Source organism: Equus caballus, chromosome 2 (genome assembly GCF_041296265.1).
Source record: "Equus caballus isolate H_3958 breed thoroughbred chromosome 2, TB-T2T, whole genome shotgun sequence".
Lineage (NCBI taxonomy): Eukaryota > Metazoa > Chordata > Mammalia > Perissodactyla > Equidae > Equus > Equus caballus.
Window position 1 is genome coordinate 88,492,083 of NC_091685.1, and position 16,304 is coordinate 88,508,386.

Consider the following 16,304-nt stretch of genomic DNA (forward strand, 5'->3'; position numbering starts at 1 on the left):
GATTGGTCCTGAGCTAACATCTGTTGCCAATCTTCCTCTTTTTGCTTGAGGATTATTGTCCCAGAGCTAACATCCATGCCAGTCCTCCTGTATTTTATATGTGGGATGCTGACACAGGATGGCTAGATGAGTGGTGTGTTGGTTGCACCTGGGATCCGAACCTGTGAATCCCAGGCTGCCAAATTGGAGTGCGTGAACTTAACCACTATGCCACTGGCCCAGCCCCAAACAATTTCTTTCTTTTTTCAAGTATGAGGACTTTTCTTGAGCATTTCTTGGCAGGGGGTGGGGAGTGTCCTGTGGTGATGAACTCCCTCATCCTTTCTTTGTCTGGGAATGTTTTTATTTCTCCATATCATATGTAAAGGATATTTTTGTTGGATAGAGTATTCTTGGCTGAAAGTTTTTGAATATATCTTTCTACTCTCTCCAGCCTGTAAGGTTTCTGCTGAGAACTCCACTGAAAGCCTGATAGGGGGTTCCTTTGAATGTTATTTTCTTCTGCCTTGGTACCCTTAATATTTTTTCTTTGTCATTGGCTTTTGCCAGTTTTACTACTGCCTTGGTGAAGGTCTTTTTACATTGATGAAAATTAGGAGTTCAATTCTACTTGGAATTCCAGCTCCTTTCCCAGGTTTGGGAAGCTCTCAGCTATTATTCCTTTGAACAAGCTTTCTGCTCCTTTTCCCCTCTCTTTACCCTCTTGAATAACTATACTCCTTATGTTGCATTTCCTAATTGAGTTGGATATTTTTCAGAGAATTTCTTCTATTTAGTCTTAGTTCTTTCTCCTCCTGCATCTGACACATTCCTTTATTTCTGTCCTTCGCATTGCTAATTCTGTCCTCCATCATATCAGCTGTGTTATTCAAGGACTCCAGATTTTTCTTTATCTCACACGTTGTGTTTTTCATCTCCAACATTTCAGATTGGTTTTTCTTTATAGTTTCAATCTCTTATGTGGAGAATTCGCTCTGTTCATTAATTTTTTTTCTTGATTTCATGGAACTGCTTCTCTTAATTTTCTTGTAACTCTTTGAGTTTTTTTAATGATAGCTATTTCAAATTCTCTGTCATTTAGATTGTAAATTTCTGTGCCTCCAGGATGGATTTCTGGGAGCTTGTCATTTTCCTTCTGGTCTGGAGTATTAATATACCTCCTCCTATTATTTGCTGGGGTTGATTTGTATCTTTGCATATTGGTGGTAGCTGGTTATAGATTTGACCTCCCACCACTGCCAGGGTTGGGGGGCGGAGGAGCTTTATATTCTGAGCTTGCTGTTATCTGTGGCATCTGTGCCTGTCCTTTGGAATCTGTGCTGACAGGGCCTGTCTTCGATTGCTCTCTCACAGCTTCTGGTTTACTAATGCATGTGCAGGCACCCAGGTGGAGGTCCCTTGCTCTTGCTGACTGGCTTAGCTGGTGTGCTGGCTGGGGGAATGGGTGCTTTCTTTCACTTGTGTGATCCAGAGCTCGTTCATGCTCTGCCTTCCTGGGTGCTGCCGTGACGAAGACACTCCCACAATAGGTTATCCTCCTCTGTGTGGAGCTTTCCCATGGCCTGGAGGCAATTTGGAGAGCAAAGGCATTCATGTGGAGAGCTCTCCCTCCCCACTCTCCTCTCAGAGCTGCGCACAGTCTCGCACTCTTCATCACTGCCAGGGAAGGAGAGGAGATCCCTTACCTCCTTCCACTTCCTCCCAGTGGGTCCAGCACCTCCACCTTCAGACATTTGGCTGTGTGGGTCTCTCAGACATCTATTGTGTGAATGTCCTCTGTTGTTTTGTGAATGTCCTTTTCATTATACTTTCGAGGGAAGAGTCTAAGGGAACAACTCACTCCGCCATGATGCTGATGTCACTCCCGAAAAATCAATATTTCTATCTGGAAATAAACTCTAACTTATAGAATAGTTACCAGTTAAAAGAACTTTTATTTTTCCTGAGTCCTTTGAAAGGAAGTTGACAGAATACTCCATCCCCTTTGAATATTTTATTGTATGTTTTGTATATAACTACAATACATTCATCAAAATAAGGAAATTAACATTGATGTAATATTACCTTCTAATCTTCAAACAGCTTTCATGTTTCATGAATTGTGTCAATACTATTTATAGTAGAAAGATCCAGTTCAGACTTATGTGTTCTATTTTGTTGTATCTCTTTATTCTCCTTCAGTCTGTTCTTCCAGATTCTCTTCAGTCTGTTCTTTAGTCCTTCCTTGAATGTAATGATCTTAACACTTTAGAAGATGATAGCCCAGCTGTTTTATAGAATGTTCCTCAGTTTACAGTTTTCTACTATTTCCTCAGGATTGGATGCAAGTTAATACATCTTTGGCAGGAATATCACTATTGACACTATTTCTTCTTGTTGCACTCTAACAAGTGGCACATAGTTTTATTTCATTACTGATGTTCTTTCTGATCATTTATCAAAATGGTATTTTTTAGGTTTCTTCACTGTTAAGGTAGTCCTTGTAAAGAGGTACTGTATGAAACTCTTATCATCCTCATTAAATGAATTCAATTCATTCATTATGTGGTCTTATGGTTTGCTATTTTGCTCAATGGGTTATAATCTGTTATTGTTCTTATCATTTATGTTAGTAGTCAAATTGTCTCTTATTTGGCCAGTGGGATTCCTTTCCAGTTGTCTTCTGTTTTGTTTTAACATATCCTCATCATAATTTATCTGTTTGGTGGTTGTTTATTCCTTTGTGTCTCCTGTTTTCTTTATTTCCTCTCATCTCCTAGTTTTCTACTTCAGACTTGCTGTAGATTGGCATATTAGACATTCAAGCAGGTTAAAATATTTATGATAATTAAGGTACTCTGAAACAACACAGGGAATATGAAGTTTTAATGGAGGATCTTTTTGTCATCATCCTGTGTCATCTCGTACCCTCTACCTCTCTTTAAAGGTTAAGTGAATGTCTTGGAGTGATGCGATTGACAGAGTCCAAATTCGAGATAAATACCGTATTGGTGTATCTTTAAAGTGACAGTGTAGTTATTGTGGCTGCTAGATTGAAATTTCTTTTCCTTTTTTTTTTAATAGACTTTATATTATTGGAATTAAAACATTGACTCTAGAAATCAGACAAAACTGAGTTTGAATTCTGGCTTTATCACTTATTAGTGAATTTGAACAAGTCACCTCATCCGCCTTAAGCTCAATTTCCTTATCCTCAAATTGTGTAATATTATACAGCCATTAAAGAGAAGAAAAGCAGAACAATATGTATTGATGTGAAATTGTATTGAAGATATATTAATCTATAGCACTTAGCATGAAGAAATCACAATAAATGTCAACTTAGCTATCATATCTGACGAGACATTCAGTCACTGCTACTGTCTGTTGTGTGGATATATAAACACTTAAGTATCTGGAATACAAATACAGATAAAAAGATTATATTCCCAGTATATACATTTGATGCTAACAAATCAAAAAATTTCTAATCTGCTAGAAAGATTGACAAATGACAGGAACAGGTATTTCATATAAGAAGAGAAATACTGTTAATATGCGAATATGTAAGGATGGTTTACATCACTAATAAGGAAATAAATATTAAAATAACAGTGAGATAATTTCCTCTGATTAAATTGGCAGAGATTTAACAAATGATACCTAGTGTTAATGAGGGTATGAAGAAACATTTTTATATTGTTGACAGGGCATAGTGGCACAATTTTTTGAGAGAAAATTGGTGGTATTAATTAAAATTTAAAATATGTAAACTTAATTACACCTCTAGAAGTTTATGCAGAAGATACTTGCAAGAATAAAATGTTTTCTGCAAGAAGAATTTCATAATTAAGCTTATACCTATTGAGTTTTTACCCTGTAAATGTCTGCTTTAAATGCATTTTTTGAATAGATAGATTGGTAGGTGGATAGATAGATACTTTTATTCTTACTTTACAGGTGAAGAAACTGAGGCACAGGACAATTAAGTAATTAGCTTAAGCTCTTATGCTTATAATTGGTCGAGCTAAGATTTGATGGCCCACTGACTGTAGACCCTGTAATTTGGCTGTGCTATGCAAACATAGTTGCCAATTATGAAGGATTAGTTACATGTGTTATTTTTTATACATATAGTAAATACTATGCAGCCATTAAAGAGAGAAAACAGAACACTATGTATTGATGTAAAATTGAAGATATATTATTAAATGAAAAAATAGTGTACAAAATAGTTTGGAATTTATAATCTTTAAAAGAATATATGTTCATATCTTCCTCAAAAAGTATAAGTCAAACTGTTAATAAAAATGGCTATATTTTGGGGGCGGGAAGAGGTGTAAATGTTGCTTTTTATCTCAATTTTTATAATTGTTTAAATTTATATTAATCTTAGATTGACTAATCAGAAATATTTAAGTGAGGATAGATTTTTAAATTTAATATATCTTACTAATACTCAAAGAAATTTGTTTCCTTATAAATGCCTAAATTTATATTTTGGCATTTATTTCTTTTTAAATAGTGTAGAAATTCAATCTATGCCTCAGTGATGCCTTCACTGGGTAGGTTATGAACTCTGGAAACCATGCGTAGTAATACATTTTAAAGGGTTTATTGAAATAGAAAACAGAGGAATTTTGGTGATAGCATTTTTTAGGATTTTTTTGCAACTTACGTATCTGGTATGCATTTTACATACTGTCCGTGGCAAGCAAACGGCTCTGTTCTTTTCCCCTCTCTTTTTCTTAGCCAGAGACACCTTTTGAAAAACTTTCCATGCCGCTGTAGACCAGTGAAATATCTTTGGGAATTTCAAAGCATCCCTCTGATCATGTATTTATCTCTGGAATGCTTTGTCAGAAATCACAACTCTCTTCATATCTTAAGAATTATCAACTCCGAAGCAATAGCTGGAAAGTTTAGAGTAACAGCTACATGAGTAGAACCTTGCTGAAAGGCTGCCAGGTTGTGAGCCTTTGTGGATGGCAAGGTATTTGTGTTCATTCGCATGACAAAATTCTTGCTCTTATCTAATTTGAAGATCCTCTCTGGTGATTAGTGGATGCCAGGGATTTATCTTGATACAGTTCAAGGGCTTGCCTGGGGTTTCAACTGGATCCTTAGGGACTAAAGTGATAGGCTTGAAATGCTCTTTTCTCCTTTAGAAAACTATTTGTATGTTAACCAAAATAGCATTTATGTGAAAGTTTGTGATATTTGAAACTGATAGGATTCTGAAATGGAACTTCTGAACCTTAGTGATCTGGAAGACAATGTTGCTCTTTGTCTGTTGTTAATAAATAAAAAGAAACTTAAACTTTTTTTAATAAAAAAAAGCCTCCATAGTTCATGTAAAAAGAAAAAGTCAACACTTTCTGTATGTGGAACCTTAATTACTTCTTTCTCATCTGTAGAATGGAGATAATAGTATGTAGTACTTACCTCACAGATTCTTGTAAATATAAGTAAGATAATTCGTGTATGTCCTTAGCATAGTGCTTCACAAATGGTAACTGTTCATTAAAGTTAGTTTGTACAGAAAAAAACTATAATATGTAAAATTTTATACTTTAGTATTTGTTTTTTAATTGACAGTTTGGAAAAATAGCTTGCATAACTAAAAGACATACTTGTCTTCCAAATTCTTTATCACAAAAAGTTTGAAGTGCTTTTTGTTAAAATTGTGGCAGATATTAAAAAAATCAGAGTTATTTGTTTCTTAAATATTCAGAAGGATTTCAGTTTGTCTCTTGAATAGAAATTTAAGCTATAGCCTGAGAACAATGCCAGAAATATCCCTAACATGTTGCCTGGCATACAGGCTCTCACAGTCGTGCCAAATGCATGTTGCATTTTCTTTGTGTTTTCAAAGGCATTTTATAAAAATGTGAAATGCTTAGTTACTTGCATGATCAGTTTTGAGTAGTGGTGAATTTAAATTTCTAGATTATTTTCAAAACTTTAGAATGCTTTACTAGTTTAGATTTACACTTAGATACATGTGTGATAAATATGATAGCTTAAAGATCGTTTTTGTTGAAGATTTTAGTCTTTTACATGAAAACTTTTGTTAAACAGTTGGTAAAGAGAATAAAAATACCCTGAAATCTGCCTACTGCTTGATGTCCTTTTAATTGGATCATTATGACTTTGAATTTTCTGTTTTTATGTGACCCAGAGCTGAAGTGTTATTATGTTAATTCTTCAGAAATGATTTGAATCACTCAATGAGTTCGGAAATTGGTTGACTTTATTTCTCTGTTCTGTACTAAGTACGTAGCTGGGCTAAAAGTGCAACTTTTTCCATTTGTGAGCAGATGTAATTTGTATTTTAGTAGTAGCACATGCATAATTTTTTTTTTTTTTCAAGATTGGCACCTGGGCTAACAACTGTTGCCAATCTTTTTTTTTTTTTTCCTTCTGCTTTATCTCCCCCAACACCCCCCCCCCCCCCCCCCCAGTACACAGTTGTATATCTTAGTTGCATGTCCTTCTAGTTGTGGGATGTGGGACGCTGCCTCAGTGTGGCCTGACGAGCGGTGCCATGTCTGTGCCCAGGTTCTGAACCCTGGGCTGCCGCAGTGGAGCGCGCGAACCTAACCACTCGGCCATGGAGCCGGCCCCAGCACATGCATAATTTTATATCTTGGAAATCTTTATTACCATTGCTTGTCGATGATTATAATATAGAATTATGTTTAAATGTTAATATGATTGTGGTGATGGTTGCACAACTTTGTGAACATACTATTTTACACTTTAAAGGAGTGAATTGTATGATATGTGAATTATATCTCAATAAAACTTAAAAAGGTCAATATGAGGAAACAGTTCAAATTAGAGGCTCTTGTTTAGACAAAACTGGAATTGTAGGGCAGTTCTGCCGTTTACTTCACAAATGAGTTTATCTTCCTGAACTTTGCTTTTTTAGTTTTTAAAATGAAAGTAATATGTATGTTAAGATTGCTTTGAGAATTGATGTATAATTCTTGGCGTATTGTCAGTGCTTAATCATAGCAACTATTAATAATTTATAAGTTTATATAATAGGATTGTGTGGGAGCACAAAGAATAGTGCCTTATGGACTTTGACTTGGGGAGTCTGGAGAGGCCTTTGAGCAAGGTTTTGGAAAATGAGAAGGAAGTTTGCTGGCAAGCAGGACTAAGAGGAAGGCATCTTGGCAGAGGAATAGCATATATGAAGGGTTGGACTTGTGAAGTAATATACATGTTCAGGAACCCTAAGAGCATATTTGCAGGAGTGTGTGAAGAATGCTGGGTTAAATGTAAATTCACATAGCATGTCACACTTCAGATGTCCCAGGAATGAGAATATGTGAAAGACCTTGGAGAATATTTACTGAACTGAAATAAAGAATAGGTATTCATGATTAAAAGCATTAATGGCAGTAGTTTAAAGGATTAAAAATGAGGTCAAGTTCTTTTGTTATTTTTGATTAATGATGCCATCTTGGACAAATAGAAATTGTGCATATCATGGAACATCTGGACTGTAGTAAATTTTTTCTATTACCAGTTTTCCAACATTTTATTATGAAAATGTTCAAACATCTAGAGAAGTTGAAAGAATTGTACAATGAACACCTTATAGACTCATCATTGAGATTCTGCAGTTAGCCTTAAACTCAGTTTACTTCATCATTTAATTCTCCATATATCCATCCCTCTATCAGTCCATCTTATTTTTTCCATGCCTTTCAAAGTAAGGTGTAGATGTCAATTCACTTCACTCTTAAACATTTCAGCATGCAGATGTCTAACTATAGATCAGTAGTTTTTTAAGGTAAAATATACATTCAGTGCAAGGCACAAATCTTAAATGTACCGTTTGTTGAGTTTTGACAAATTTATATACCTGTGTAACCCAAATCCTCAATCATGGTATCATCAGTGTTGAAAGTTCCCTCATGTTCCTAGCCAATCCTCTCACCATCCCGCAGAGGCAATTATTGTTCTCATTTTTTTCTACCATAGATTAGGTTTATCTTTTCTAGAACTCCATGTAAAGTGAGATACAAAGTTTGTGTTTTTCTGTATAAAGCTTCCTTCACTCGACATACCGCTTTTGAGATTCATCCATGTTAGGTTTATCAGTAATTTGTTTCTTTTTGTTGCTAAATATTATTCCATTGTATAAGCGTACTGCCACATTTGTTCATTTTTCTGCTTAAAGGATTCTGGGATATTTCCAGTTTTTGATTATTATAAATAAAGCCTCTCTGAACATTCTTGTACACATTTTTTGTGGACATATGTTATGTTGAAGAAGTTTCTAAGGGTGGAATTGCTGGTGCATAGGATAGGTTTTTGTCTTAAATTTCAATTATGGAAAAAACAATTTCACTTTTCTAAATAGTATTTTCTATTGCTTCTGTTAGTACTTACCTATTGTATGAGTGAACTAAATCTTGCTGGTTCTTTCGTGAACAAATGTGAAAGTAAATTCTCCATATTTCTTCTCCCCTCCTCCACAAAAAGTAGGTTGCTAGGGAATAGGTAGCTAGAGATTTTCTTAAATAATAGGCTTGTAAATTTCTGCCTAAAGTAGAAAATATACAAATTGCATTTTGTATTTTCTGAATGTACCACTGGCACACACATACATACCGTAACACACACAGGGGTCATATCTACTCGCCCTAAAGTCAATAATCTTCATCTGATATAAGCTACCATGATTTAAGCACACCATTTTGGATTGAGGGCTCAGGTGGCTGTTGCTTCTATTTTTTAGTGTATAGTTAACATTGGCAGTCACCCTTATAATGATGTGACACCAGCTACCCCCAAGTACATTGAATAAGCCATGCCTAGCACAAGAGAACTTGATTTAATTGGCAACAGTGTTGGCTGTCGCATGGTAGGCACTGAAGTAAAACAGAACCTCTTTTGCTTTGCGTTATCTCTTTTTGATATAACAACAAAAACAAAATGTATTTTTAAAGTACTGGAATTATGTAATTTTCACTTTTGAATACATTTATTGGGATAAAGTATCTAAATAACTTTATTTAGAAACTGAATACTTTAAAGCTGTTAAGGGAATACTTGAAGCTTGCAGTTACAATATTGTCAACAAAAGACGTGATTAAATAAATTGAATGTTGAAGACTTTAGGCTTATGGTTAACACTAGGTAATTAAAAGTAAGCACTGCTGTGGGAGTGCATTATATATCAGCTGTCCTCTTTACCTCATTAACTGGGTTTTGCATGTTTATGGAGCTAACTTCAATTAAAAATGCCTTTTAAGTTATGCCTAATAAGGTTTTTTAGTTACTATTTTTTAGTTACTATTTTGGTATAAAGTATTACACTTTAATTGAAATTGGTGTATCGTAAATAGCCATGTTAGAATAATACACAAGATGAACAAATTTGATTATTTGATATTTTTGCATCTAGCTTTTTTATACCTGTGCATTGTTTTTTCTATATAGTATTATCAAAAGACAGTGTTTGGGCATTAAAAAATACTTGGGTTGTATACATGTTAAAAAATTGTTTATCTCTGCATTTTTTACTTTATAAGATTTCTAAGGGTTTATGATTTCAAATTAGCAGCACTTTAAAATCCTTCTAGAAACATGTTGAGTTTTCTGCTTCAATTCTGAGGTTAAGAAAATGGTACTACTTTTTCATTTTAGTGACAGAATTCCTTTTTTATATACCTTTGGATATATTTTATTTGTTGGATAATTAAAGATGATCCTAAATTTAAATAATATTATATAGTAAATATGTGTAAATGTTAAAATGGATAATTGTATTTCCATAGAACATTGTCTTGATTCTAAAAAAAATGAAATGCAGATATGTGTGAACACCACTGAAGAGATTTCTTATTGAGAGAATATTCTAAATTGTACATCAAAATAGAGATAACAAAGAAAACTAGAAAAAGAAGTTAGTTTCCTACTTTCTATTTTGAAATTCCTGTAATTAACTTGAATTATTGTCTGTATTTTATAGTCTGTTTACTTTCTTTATTACAGAAGTGTCATCATTGCAACAAAAAAATCAGCAGTGTTACCTTCCACGCTTACTACAAGTATACCTACCAATGTTGTCAGCGTGGTTTCTTCAGTAGATTCAGCCCAAGCCTCAGATGTGGGAGGAGAATCACCTGGTGAGTTAGTTCTTAGTGATTGCAACAAAAAAGTTTTTAGATCCCATTTTAGCAAAGCTTAGGATTTTTGGTAAAGTTAAAAGTTTTATTAAGCATGTTATAAATAATTATGCTTTTATATTATACTGTTGATTGTTTAATAATTTTCTGAATAAATTTGAGTAATATCAAATAAATCAGGAATTTCAGTATTTTTCTCCACTTAATCGTAGGTGTATGACAGATTGGATGCTGCTGGTTAAGTGGGTAAATGCATAGGAATGATAGATTTATTAAAATACTTTTTTTCCTTTTTCTGCACTTGAGAAGATTTGTATAGTGATTTATATAAGAAAGTTTTGGTGACATTTGGTCTTTAATCTGGTTATCAGTTGTCAAATGTTTATGTAGTATCCAGTACTTTGTTTTCTCTTGTTTATTTTTCTGAATTAGAGACTTGGAAAGGGAGTGCTGACCTCAAGTATATCACTATTCTAGCATTAATCATAATAGTTCAGTAAGTCTTACTACAATTTGATGTTTGCCCATCTCTCTTTCTGTATTCCTTCCAAGTGTAAAAGCCTTTTGGTGCATATATATATGGGTGTAATATCTAAGTCCCTAGATGTTGACTGACGTTTAGTGGTAATACCAGGTAAAATTGAAGACTATGTGGTATTTAAATGACCAAGTTAGGACAAAGGGGATATTATTTTATATTCATAGTTTTTTTCTAAATATGCTGTTTCATTAAAAAAAAAAAATCCCAAAAACAACTAGTTCGTATATACCCCCAAAGATTCATTCTTCTACTCTAGAATGAGATTAATGAAAAGTAAAAGGAATTTTGAAAGAATGAGTAGGTAGATTATATTAAAATCAGAAATAATGTTTTTCTTTCATCTTTTGGGATGTCTCAGGCCTATCTGCTGTTCTCCCTTTATTTGGTAAACTAGTATATCTCAGAGAGTTTTGCTTTTAACTTGATGTTTCTACTAGTCAGTTATCAGGGACATTTTATTTTTCCTTTTTGTGTAGTATAAATCATGTGTCCCAGAAACAAAGACCGTGGTTTTTTTCTTTTGTTTTCTCTGTTTTTTTTCCTTCACTGTAGTTATTTCACTTGTGTTAACAAAAATATATTTTTTCAAAGGTTTAAATGTGATTAATTAATTACAAATTTATTAGTGTTTAGTGATAAGAAAATACTAACAGTAGGTAAAGTAAAAAAGTATTATATATAATACTTTATATACTGTGTAATCATAACTGTTATACTGAGTATCATAACTTTGTGAAATATATACCTTTTATATTTATACATGAAAGAAGCAAGGAAATGTATTCTGAAGTTACTTGATTATCTCCATGTGCTTGAACTACTGGCAATTTTTGATTTTCAAAGTTTAATTTTAGTGTCTTTTCTAAAATTTTATCAGTAATCTGTTATTTTTATGTTTAGGAAAAACTAGTTATTGAAAAAGATTTCCACCCCGAAACCAAAAGCTGCAGTGGTAGTAGATAGTGTTTTGTGCTGCCTTGCTTTTTATTTTATTAAAAATTTAAAAAAAATTAATCTATTTTTTAGATTAATTTTAGGTTACAGAAAAATTGAATGTAATGTACAGAGTTCCTAAGTATCCCCCTCAACCCAACCCCCTCCCCATTCCCCTATTATTAACATCTTACAGTAGTGTGGTACATTTGTTACATTATTCATCATTGTTTTAGTGAGAAAATATAAAGGAAAATAAGTGTAGAACCTAGCAGATTTTTCTTCTTCCTTATTGTTTCTTTTTTACTTTGGAGGAGAAACAATTTGGTAATCTATTTTGGGCTGTTTATACAAATTTCTGTTCTTCCACCCCCATCAAAAACCCTTTAAAAAAGATCAACTGTGATTTTTCTAGACCAACCTCAGTTGGGAAAAAGGCAGAAGTTATTAATATCTATGAAACTTCATGCCATCATTTTAATTCAGTAATAGTGAATTCCTAATAACCTCCAAGAGCAAATGTAGTAAGTTCAGAGGTTCACAGTACACTGAGTAAAATATTTTCATCTTATTTTGAATACGTTGTCCTGTAATTTCAGATTATAGGACAAATGGGATCCTCTGATTGCTTTTAAATATATTTTTCAAAATTTAAATCATGTGGTCTTCAGAAGAGGTAAGAAACAGAAAGAACGCTGAGATTAATGGGCAATATTTGATGTATAACAGTATAATAAATTTCTTTCTGAAGCCATTATATTTTTTTCAGTAAATCCATTTTAATATAAAAGAATCACCTTGAAGAACTTTAGGCAGAATTACAAAATAGTTTGCTGTCTTGGAGACTATTGTATTTATTGGCAAAATCCCACAAAACCTTCCATCCAGCCCCTAATGTACCTTCTTCCCCCACACCACCCCCATTATTTAAATTTGTATAATTTGTGGTGGTGGTATTTCTCAGATAGTTCCCAGGCTTTTCCATTTTAGGCTAGAATTTTTGCCTCTTTCCTTTTCCTCTCTAGTCCCCTTTATTTTCTAATGAATTTATTTTTAAATGAATTATTTTATTCATTCCTTTTTAAGTCCTTTCAAGTCTTTATAATGATGGTCTTTCTTTTTATCATTTGTTTGGTTTCCATACCTGACTCTTCCTTTCCTCCTCTTCTTTCACTGTGCTCTTGTTGTCATTTTTATATGGTGTCCCGTTATCGCTTGTTACTTTTATTCCATTCCATTAACTGCTGCCATGAACATTACTGTCTTGGTAAGAAAAATCTAAGCAATCTAGTGTTTTCGGTCGTCCTACTTATTAGCCTCCTACAGCCCCGCTTTACGCGCTGCCATACTTGTTCTTGTACCCTGTTCTCTTTTCACTTGGCCTCCAAACTCCACAAATAAAGAGTTATCTCTCTGCTATCAATATTTTTAACAGAAGTTTTCTTTTGGTAGATTTCTTGATTTAAGTTATTTGCCATTCAAAAAATAAGTAGGCTATATGTATTGAAGTTTATTTTCCTTCCTCTGGTTCAAGCACGATTTGGGAAAAATGATTTGTGGATGAATCGGTTGTTGTTGTAATTACATGCTGAGCTGAGCAGTTTATTTTTGCAGATCTGGGTAAGTTAGGTATTAGTCTTGGTTTGATCTAAGATTGTTTTCTTTATATGAAACTATAGTTAATATCTGTTTCTGTGGACCTTAAACCTTTGTGCCTTGGGAGGACTTCAATTCTGAATTTTACAGTGAGTCAGCAACAAAAACTGAATTGCTCAAATTCAGTAACAGATTATTGGTTAATAAAAAATATACTTGATAGTACATGGTACATTAGCAAAAATGAGAATTTCCTTGGAAGAAACCTTGTGATTATGAAGCATAAAATATGAGTTTTCTACCAAAAACATTTAAACCATTTCGGAATTTTGATATCAAAATGGGATGTCAAAATTTTACATGTGGCACAGTTAAAGAAGAACTAGGACTGGGTAGACTTGGATCCCAGAAAAAGAATTAGAACTTGTCAACTTTGTGTAAGGTCAGAGATTCTTCTTTCAAAATATTATCACCCAAAGAAGTTTATAATTCTGCAAAAAATCGAGAATTTGTTTACATTTTAGAACATTGTACATTATTAAAACTATGACTAGTATACAAATTTTGATTATCATACAAATTTTAAGTTTTAGTTTGAATAATATCCCTTAGCTTCTGTAGCATTTTATTAGCAAAAAAGTATAATAAGAACAATGGCAACGCTGTTTTAATAAGTGGTAAAAGATATTCGTCAAAGAACAAGGTATACCATTTGTATATGCATATTTTCAAAGAAAACCAAAAAAGAAAACAGTTTTTAGTAAGTATATAAAAATCTGGAAATTTTGAAGTTACTCCTTAGCAAAGGTTTAATTGCCTAGAACAAAACGTGTTAAGATGCCGTTACTCTTTTTTCAAATATGCTACGGTGTGTTTCTACCATGATGCAAAGCAAATACGGTGTGTTTCTACCATGATGCAAAGCATAAATTATTAAAACAAAATTGAAGCTAACCCAATAAAGGAACCAAATACACTGTTCTTCAGTAATTTATATGCTAGGTGTTTGCTAATTTGCAAACTTTAATAATTATAGTACTTACTATACTGTTAGGCTCTATTCTGTTTATTAGAGCCATGCATATTATTAATTAGTATGTTTATTTTTAATGTTGAAGGAAAATACTTGATTCTTTGCTTTGTGTAAGATTTGACCCAAGAGGCTTATCTTTACTCATTCAATAAAGTTGTTTTTATTTAATGAAGAGTTTTTACTGGGCATATAGACCATCCCATCCGCCTCTGAACTGGTTGGGGAGAGAGGGGGAAAAAGGGAAACAGAGGGCAGTTAAAAAATACAGTATTTAGGGATTAAATATTGGCATTTGTTTTAACAATACTTTATTGCAAAGGACACTGTTTACTTAGACTCTTGGGACCTTGAATAAACAATTGGCTATTCCCTGGATAGATGCTAGACAGATGATCTATTTGCATTTTCCTATTTGTTCTTTTGAATGTCTGGAAAACTGTCAGATTGAAGGAGCCAGTTTATCAGTGCAAGGATAAGGAAAAGATAAGTCAGTGTCATTGGACATGTTGGAAGTAGCTTCTGTATTTACATATGTGTGATCATCTGTTGAAAATATTTAGTATCAAATTAACTTAAAACAATAAATTTGTCATAAATTTATGATTTTCATCTGAGGTGAAAAAATGCAGAATGTATTTGGAAATTACATTTTCTCTCTGACAAGAATGAAGGGCAATCTGGTGTGAAATTACTGATATATTTAGTTTTTTTTTCATGTGATTGTTTTTCTTAAAACTATTGCTAGTTGATTTATGTATCTTTGTTGGTAACGTGTCTTCTTATGATTTAAAAAGGCCACATTGTAAAAATGCCTTTCTGCTAGTCTCTTTTGGGTTTGAAAATTGGCATTACTTCAAAGGTAGTGTCAGGAAAGCATTTTTGTTATTGTTTTATTTAGAGTCACCATTGCTCCTTGTTTTTTTCAAAGTTTTAACAAGCATTTTAGGCCATTAAAATTACGATCAATTGGCTCAGTAAAAGCTAAATTTGTTTTACAACTACTGCCTAAAGCCTCATACAAACGTTTTCTTGATATTTATTACTTCTGTCTCTACTTTTAAGTAGATGGGACCTTCTCTGTTCCTTTTTATCAAGTTCAGAAAAGTTCAAGAAAATCTGTCAGTAGTCCTTTTAGAGAAAATGTCTGATATACTCTAAATACAGATGGTCTTTGAAAACTACCACCAACTAAAAAAATAAAGCTCAGAAATATTTAATTAATCATTGGTATTAAAAGTGAGTGACCAGCCATAGTTCAATGATCATACTGATGTCAAGAATTTAGAAAATAGCACGTGTTATTAACTGAGTGTGATAAAGCTATTCGGTCTCTGAAATACTCTCTTGAGTGTTGTGTGAGAACAGAAGGATTGGACCTGACTCTCAGAAATGCCAAATATTGAAGAGTGAAAAATTTTACCGTCTTCACCTTGTTTTGCCCTCTAGTTTGAGATTTAATTGGGAAAAACGCTAAAATGGAAATCTTTTGATGGTGAAATGGAAATCGATATATGTACTTTTATTTTATAATCCTGCGCATTAGAATAGATTTGATTCAATTTGTTAGTTTTTTTTTTTTGAGGAAGATTAGCCCTGAGCTAACTCCTGCCAATCCTCCTCTTTTTTTTCGCTGAGGAAGACTGGCCCTGAGCTAACATCCATGCCCATCTTCTTCTACTTTCTATGTGGGATGCCTACCACAGCATGGTGTGCCAAGTGGTGCCATGTCCGCACCTGGGATCTGAACTGGTGAACCCCCACCGCTTAAGTGGAACATGCCCAGTTAACTGCTGTGCCACTGAGAGGCCCCCAGTTTTTTTTTTTTTTTTTTAAAGATTGGCACCTGAGCTAACATCTGTTGCCAATCTTCCTTTTTTTCTTCTTCTTCTTCTCCCCAAAGCCCCCCAGTACATAGTTGTATATTCTAGTTGTGAGTGCCTCTGGCTGTGCCATGTGGGATGCCGCCTCAGCATGCTCTGATGAGCAGTGCCAGGTCTGAGCCCAGGATCTGAACCAGCGAAACCCTGGGTTGCTGAAGTGGAGTGTGGGAGTTTAACCACTTGGCCACGGG

At 33.7% G+C, this 16,304-nt stretch overlaps 1 protein-coding gene across 5 annotated transcripts in view; it reads left to right on the forward strand.

Moving 5' to 3' along the window:
- The window catches only part of LRBA (LPS responsive beige-like anchor protein), a 709,727-nt gene that overhangs the window by 194,340 nt on the left and 499,083 nt on the right, over positions 1 to 16,304 (forward strand). For all 5 annotated transcript variants that reach the window (XM_070261528.1, XM_070261527.1, XM_070261529.1 and 2 more), the window contains exon 31: positions 9,997 to 10,130. In XM_070261528.1, the coding sequence (XP_070117629.1) occupies positions 9,997 to 10,130 (134 nt within the window). The remainder of the gene's footprint in view (positions 1 to 9,996; positions 10,131 to 16,304) is intronic.